The following is a 7,540-nucleotide window of genomic DNA, read 5'->3' as shown; positions in this document are numbered from 1 at the left end:
AAGGTCAGACGGGTGCGGGACCCGAGCCCAGTTCCGAGGGAGGGGAGGAGGGCTCCGGCTCCGGACTGGGGGTGAGTGTCCTCGCGCCTGTGTGGTGGCCTCCCGGCTCCTGCCTGAGCCCCCACCCCAGAGACCGAGAAGACCCTTCCAGCGTGTGCATATCCCACGTCCAAGGTCCGGGCTCTCCTATCGCCACGAGGGTGGGGGACGCCTTGCCAGTGTCTGTTTCCGCTTGTGGCTGCTTACCCTGGGTCTCACTCCTGCAGCGTCCCCACCCCTTGGGGCTCCGCGACCTCCCTCGACTCCCCCATCCTTTATTCCCTATCCCTGGCAACACCCTCTCCACGCTGGAGTGTTGTCTGTTTTTTCCACCAAGTATGCCTGCGGTCGGAGGTGGGGGGAATCCAACTTTTCTCCCTTTGCTTTCTTTCCCCTGTCTGCCGCCCCTCCCCTGACCCCACTGCACCCCACCTTTGAGATGTTTCTCAACCCTTAGGATGCTTGATAACCCCCCCTCCCCCCCCCCACACATACACACTTGTTAAAATGCAGTTCTGGGGTCCCCTGAGTAATCTGATTCAGCAGGTCTGGGGGGCTCAGGGATCTGCATTTTAGCAACTTCCCACGTAAATCAGACGGAAAAGACCCTCATTTTTAGAAGCACTGGCAGGAAACTGGTGGGCTGGAAAGGCTGGGCCAGCTTCCTTCAACAGCCGCCCACTTCCAGCCCTGTCTCCAGGCTCCTGACCTCACCTCCCTCCGAATGGCCGTCCTGGCCTCTGGTGATTTGACCAGGCGTGCAGAAAGTGCCAGGAAGCAGGGAAGGAAGAAAGGAGAAAGGGAGAGAAAGAAATGAGCCTGCACTTAGCTTCTCTCTCGGAGTAGGGTCTTCCCCTGCTGGCTTCTCTCCCCATCTTTCTCTTACTCCACCAGCCTGGCTCTCCTCACTCCCTTTCCTTTTCGCCTCTTCATCTGAAGTTTCTAGGAGGCCAAAGGGTCTTAGGGGGAGACCCCACCAGAGTCCCCACCTCCAAAAGAAAGGGGCAAGAGGCACTTCTGGTGTTGGAAGGAAATGGAGGAGGGAAGCTGGACTTGAGGAAAGATCATAATAACAGCAAATATGTAGGTCGGTCGCCTTTCCAGGGGGTTATTGTACTTATCCCCACACCAGCTCAGTTTAAGCAGGTTGTATTGCCCCCGGGTCACAAATAAAAAAAACAAAACCCAAAAACCCAAGGGACATTCAGAGAGGTTAAGTAACTTGCTGAAGGTCACACAGTAAATGGGAGGATAAGTAGGTCATTCACCTTCCGCTTCCCCAGGATCATTTCTCCAGAGGCCACCGGTAGCCATCCCAGGCCTGTCCTCTCTGTCCCCCACCCCCACCCCAGTGGGGCAATGGGGATGAGGAAGGGCATCATGCACAGAAACGAAAGGAGAGGCTCGGGTTTCGGAACATCTGACAGATCTGGCTGGAAGCATTAAAAATTTATATGGAAACCTGACCCCAGCCGGACCGTGGGTCGGCCACCTGGACTGTCCCTGGCCTTGTGGCCGCTCAGAGCCTGATGGGCAAATTTCCCTGCAGCAGTGTCCTTGAAGCCCCAAATCTTCGTATTTCAGAGGCGAGGGGTTCTCTTATGAATCAGGGATCTAAAGTCAGGACCCAGCAGTTCAGAAAGCAGGGCTGAGAATCCTTCCCCCTACTCTGAGTGTAAGAACCTTAGAGGCTTAAGGGCTTATAAAGGCCGTCATCTGGCATCCTTCTGATTTCTCCAGGCTGATGGATGCTCACACTCGGTTTAGTTGACAGAAGCCTGGCTGTGATTCCCAAGGTGGCCAGTGGGGGGCAGCCGTCTGCTTCGAAGTAGCCTGAGCCTGAGTCTCCCTACTGCAGCTTTGAAGGACAGTCAAAGAACTCCCATTGATAAGGTCAGAGAGATGCAGAAGGGGCCTCCTGGAAGGGGTCTGGAGTCTGTAACCTGAGGAGATGGGGAGACGCTTCCCAATGGGGGGGAGATTGAGGCACTTTTAGGTTTGTGGGCTTCAAGTGCATGATCCAATCATTCTAGCTTTTTTAGAGTGAGGATCTGGGGTGAGGCCATGAGAGAAAAGGCTAGAACGGCAGTTGGTACCAGACGCTGAAGGACCTTTGATGCTCTGCTAAGGCATTTTATCTGTAACCTGTAGGCAGGAAGGAGGCATTGTAGGCTTGTGAGTGACATAAGGACATAATGCAAATTTTGGTCAGATGAATCTGGCCACCACGGCCAGGCTGGGTGGGAGGGAGAGAGAGACTGGATGTAGGAAAACCAGAGAGGAGGTTATTGCTATTTTCTTCTGTATTCCAGGCATGAGGTAATGAGGAGATGGAGCAGGGAGGTGGGGTGGGGGGGATGGAAAGGAAGGGATGGGTTGAGACAGAACTGGGTAAGTGAGCAGACACAGGACATTAGAGAGAGGAGTTAAGCACAGCCAGCCTGGGGACCTGGCAGACCCTGCAGAGTGTGGGTACAGGTGAATGAGCTTTGTTTCCCTCCCGGGTGGGGAGGTTTGGACAAATCCCTTCCCCTCTCTGGGCCTCAGTTTCCCCATCAGAGTCCTGGTGGTTGGACCGGATGGTCTTGAAAGCCCCTCCTGTTTCAGGGTGTGGGGTTCAAGGCTGTGAATCTGAGTTGTTCGGAGATGCCGGGGGTCTGTGCCAGTGAGATCTCTGGAGGTGGTCTCTGCGCGGGGTCCTGCTTCGGCGGCTGGGCGGCTATGCGGGCACATCAGTATTTGGGGTGCATCTGCCTGTCTGTGGGACCCGTGGGTGTCAGCCTGCCTGCACGTGCTCCATAGCTCCGCCGTGGTGTGAGTGTGCGTGAGAGATCGTGTGAGCGTGGGTGTGCACGTGATGGGCGTCCGTGGGTCTGTCTAGGCTGGTGGGGGTGGGGGTGGGGGAAAGAGGCACTGCTGTAAGCTTCTTCCTGAGGCTCACACACTCCTCTTGCTTTCACTGTTCTGAAATAGCATCTGGACCGAAGGCCCATGAATATTTCACAACGATAATTCTGTGACCTGGACAGCCTGCTTCTGATTTCCCAGCACCCTCCCTCCCCCTGCCCAGCCCCCAGCAGCTCCTCTCTCATCAGAGCTCTTGGCTCCCTGGCCCCACTCGCTAGCCTCTGCAGTCAGCCTCACACAGGCTCCTGGGAGACCCCCCCCACCCCCCGACCCAGAGCTCCCCAGGTTCCTGACTAGCTGGCTGCCCTCACAATCTCCCCACACACCCCACACTCCTATCCAAAGTCTGCCTGCCTCAGGCCTTCAATGTCCACTCCTTCCTGTTTCTGCCTCCTCCTTCTGACTTGCCAGGCCAAGAGTCACAGAATCTCAGCACCCCTCCTGTCTGAGCGCTGGCATCCAGGTCCCCTCTCTTTCCACTCCCGCTCCCCAACGTAGCTTCTTAATCCTAAAGGTAAACCATCCAACTTCTCCCCAGTTCTGATGAGACTCACTCCTAACCTCCATCCCAAATCCTTCTTAGTTGAGCTTTTTCCTTCCCCCGAGCCTCCCCTTCACACACTGGAAAGATGACGCTTCTGATCATACCTCAAGCCAGCCAGACACCCCAACTTGGGATCTTGTCCCTCTGGTCACCCTAGGACCTCTGTCCCTCTTCTAACCTGCTTGCAGAACTGCTTCTCTGACCTGGTCCATCCCACCTTGCAGGAGCTACGGGAAAGAGAACATTGATCTACAGGGTCGTAGTGTACAGCTGTGCAGGCTGTACACTGCACAAAGGCACTCAGCCAAGGGGGCCAGCGTGAGCTGAAATTCAGCCTTAGGCTCCGCCTGCTAAGGTGTTTGCTGTGCTGTGGGGCTGGGTTCCCCTGAGGAAGGGTGCCTTTTTCAGACGTGCCCAAAGCCATGTTTGGGGCTGGCTGTAACCGTGGATGTCTGTTATCTCTCCTTGCAGGGTGAGGTGGGAAATGCTCGTCCCTCCTGAAGGAACAGGGCCTGGGAGGGAGCTGTTAACCAGGCTGGAGGCTGGAGGCCTTCCCGGGGGGGCCAGACAGCCCAGGGCCTGTCCCTCCTGGACAAATGGGGAGGTGAGGTGATGTCATCACTTACTCTTGGCTGTCAGGTTTCACCTGGCCTGCTTGGGGCTCCGCAAACACCCCTCTTCCTCAGTCTTGAGCTTCTCGTTGTCGGGGAGCACAAACGGGGGCTCCAGCCAGCAAGAATGGCTTTGATGGCAAGGGATGGATCCCCTTTCTTAAACCTTCCAGGCCCTGATGTCCTGATGGTCCTAAGCCCTCTTCCCACTTTTGAGGTCCTGAGCCAACAAACCTTATAGAAGAAGGTAAAATAATAGAACTTTTTAATAAATTTTTTTTTTTTTTCCCAAACAACTTCTGTTGATCTTCACCACACGGGGGCCACGCTGGAGAGGAAAGTTCTCTCCGGGCACCCTAAAAAATGTCCCGGGTAGACTCAGGAGAAAAGTATTCCTCCGGTGTCGGGAGGTGGAGGGGGGCTAGGATGAGCAGGGCCCCACCTGGGGCATCCCTCCAAAGGGCTCCTGGGTGGGGGTCCCTCCCCGGGAGCTTCCAAAGGCTCTGCTGGTGGAAGGTGCTCTGCAGACGAAAGCCGCTCTCGAGTCCACGGTGGGCACTGGGAGAGGGGGTCAGCGGCTGCCTGGGGGGCCCACCGCAGCCCTGGGGCGGGGAAGAGTTAATGGCCGGAGTTGGGGAGCATAGGGCTGAGCCACCAGACGCGTCCGGTCTGCCGGGGGTCGCCCTGAGCCAACAGCCCCGGAGGGCAGGGAGAGGCCTGGNGGGGAGCCACAATGGCCTCTTCAGTCTCAGCACCGCAGTCAGAGGTGGTGGGGCGCCAGGAGCAGGAGGCAGAGCAGAGGGGTGGGCAGCCCGGCCGAGAGCGCGGGGCCGCGGGAGTCCGGGGGCGCCTGGCAGGCAGCGCCCGGGCACGTCTGCTCCCCCCGCTGGTCCTCGCCCCCGTAGCCCCCCCAGTAGTCGTCCTCCGTGGGCGCGTCCCCGCCCTGGCGCNTCGGAGCTGGACACGCGCGCGCGCTGGAACCAGGCCCAGAGCGGCCGCGCGCGGCAGTCGCACGCCCAGGGGTTGGCGTTGAGCCGCAGGAACTCGAGCGCGGGCAGGTCGGCGAGCGCCTCGCCGGGCAGCGAGGCCAGGCTGTTGTTGAACAGGTAGAGGATGGTGAGGCGGCTCAGGCCGCGGAAGGCCGCGCGGTGCACNNNTGCAGCCGGTTCCCGTGCAGCAGCAGCCGGTCCAGGCTGCCCAGGCCGCGGAACACGTGCTCCGTGAGCAGCCGCAGGCGGTTCCCGTGCAGGAAGAGGTGGCTCAGGTTGGCCAGGTCCGCGAACAGGTCATCCTGGGGGCGGGGAGAGCAGAGAGTGGNGGCGCTGTTCCCGGCTGGTGCCGAGGCTGCTGGCCGGAGGACCGCACTTGGAGAACCGAGAACCCTCGATTTGCTTAAGCGTGCGGACGGCGCAGCCCGACTTCCTGACCTCAGATCTGGATCTGTCAGTACTGACTGTGCCCCTTGGGGGCAAGTCTCGGTATCTCTGACTCAGTCTCCGCACCTGTAAGACGTGGAGGTTAAATAAGCAACCTATCCTAAGTTCCTTAGAACAGGATTTCCACAGGGAGAGGCATTGTGTGGGTTGGCCGTGATTGCCAGTAATCTCTGAGCCCGTTTCCGCGTCTGTAAAATGGGGATGAGTGTGCCTCCTCCTGGGCTTGTTCAGAGGATTAAAGAAGACAATCCGCACAAAGAGCAGATGGGTGAAGTGCTGGGCACGGTGCCTGGCACATTGGGATTCAGGCCAGTGAAACCCCACAGGCTCTGGAGTGAGAGCCCGGGGCTGCAGATCCAGCTTGCCCTCTTTGCAGCTGCGTTAAGTTGGGCAAATTCTTTAGCCTCATCTAGCCTGAGTTTCTGCAGTATGGATAACCCAGAGAACAACCCGAGGGTTAGGTGAGATCATGCTGGAAGGATACAGTACCCGGTGGGCACGGAGAGTCTTAGTGACCATTAGGTCCATCCCTTTTCCTCTGACAGAGGACCTTACTGGGGCTCAACAGTTCTGTTGTACTGGCTGGGATGTTCTTGGGACCAAGCATCAGCTCCACCCCCCAGAGGCAGCGGGGGAGGGGAAGGAAACCTGCTGTCTGATGCCCTGAGTCACTGGCCCCCTTAGAGGGGCTGCCCCGCCTGCCTGCCTGCCTGCCTGAGGCTGGGGAGCCCCAGAATCGGGCCAAGTTAGTGCTGGAAGGCTCTTGAATTGTGATTCAGAATTAATGGGGGTGGGGGAATAGGTCTAGGTATGTTCCTGGAGGAGGGTAGGGAGGAGTCAGGGGGCTAGATTCTGATTTTTATCCAGCTCACCAGCTTGGTGATGGTCAGCCAGACGTGGGAGTCAGGGCTTAGGGGTCCACTGGCCCAGCCACTTTTTATAGAGGAAAGCACGAAGACCCAGAGAGCTGAAGGGCTTGCCAGAGAGGGGGCTCAGGACCCCAGCCCTGAGATCCGCCCATCTGTGCAGGACATCAGTGTGGTCAGCAGGCCCACAAAGTCTGCTCCCAGCAATAAGAGCATATGCTGTGCCCCAGCCAGCTCATCCCGGGTCCCGTTTCCTTCCTGCCTGCGGGGACGATCCCGCCCATCTCACTGAGGAGCCCCGTCGGTGGGGCTGGCTCTCAGGTGGGGGGAGGGCGTTGACTCCCAGCCCACACCCACAGCCTCCACCTTCCGGTGCTCCCGCGTTTGCTCGCCCCCTCCCATCTGCCTTCCGCCCTCTCCGCTCCAGGAAACTAAGCCTGCCAAGAACCCTCCTCTTGGCCACATTGAGATCCGTCCTCTCAACCTTCTTGGCTGTCTCTGACACCGGCATTCTCGGCCCCCTGCGTCCAGCCCAGGTCCCCAGTGGGCCCTCTACACGCCCGTGGCCTCAGCCTGTCCCAGTTTGGCCAGGTGCCCTTGTCCTTGTCTTCCCGGCCCCCCAGGGAGTGGGCTCTGAAGCCCTTCCCCTCAGACACCTAGTTAGGGTCTCTGTTTTTTTTATGGAATGTCAGCAATAGTGGGACACACCCAGAGACAGCCGGTCGGGGTCAGTATGGGGCGGGGAGTAGAGCAGAGGTGATCGGCGCTGTGGGGACTTCCAGAGGTCAGGAAGGGAGCCCCAAAGGTCCACACACCCCAGAAATTCAGGCGCCTTTGACCCACAGCCCCAACTTGGGGGCTACAGAATGCCTTGATCCCAACTCTTCTTGCCCCCTGTTCCCTCTTGCAAAAGTCCTGGCCGTCCCCTTGCAGAGCCTCCGTCTGGGGGTCCATACCCCTCCCCTCATCCACGCTGTTGTCAAATCCCACAGCCACGTCCTGGGCTGCAGCTCTCAAATCCGGGCCTTCCTCTCTCCCTGTTCAAACGTTCTCTGTGCATTAATAAGCTCTTGACTTTCACAGCCCTCACCCTCACCCCCCAATCACCCCCTCCCTCTGGGCTGAGAGCGGCTGCTA

At 58.5% G+C, this 7,540-nt stretch overlaps 1 protein-coding gene across 1 annotated transcript in view; it reads right to left on the bottom strand.

Annotated features, from left to right (window-relative positions):
• Positions 1 to 4,829: 4,829 nt before the first annotated feature.
• RTN4RL2 (reticulon 4 receptor like 2) overlaps positions 4,830 to 7,540 on the bottom strand; it is a 7,315-nt gene continuing 4,604 nt past the window's right edge. The window contains 3 exon segments of the mRNA XM_077748807.1: positions 4,830 to 5,020; positions 5,052 to 5,260; positions 5,263 to 5,392. Coding sequence (XP_077604933.1) covers positions 4,862 to 5,020; positions 5,052 to 5,260; positions 5,263 to 5,392 — 498 coding nt within the window. The 3' untranslated portion in view covers positions 4,830 to 4,861.

Source organism: Crocuta crocuta, unplaced genomic scaffold, assembly GCF_008692635.1.
Source record: "Crocuta crocuta isolate KB4526 unplaced genomic scaffold, BGI_CrCroc_1.0 scaffold323, whole genome shotgun sequence".
NCBI classification, from domain to species: Eukaryota; Metazoa; Chordata; class Mammalia; order Carnivora; family Hyaenidae; genus Crocuta; species Crocuta crocuta.
The sequence above is the reverse complement of the archived record's forward strand: the minus strand, read 5'-3'. Positions and strand labels throughout refer to the sequence as shown.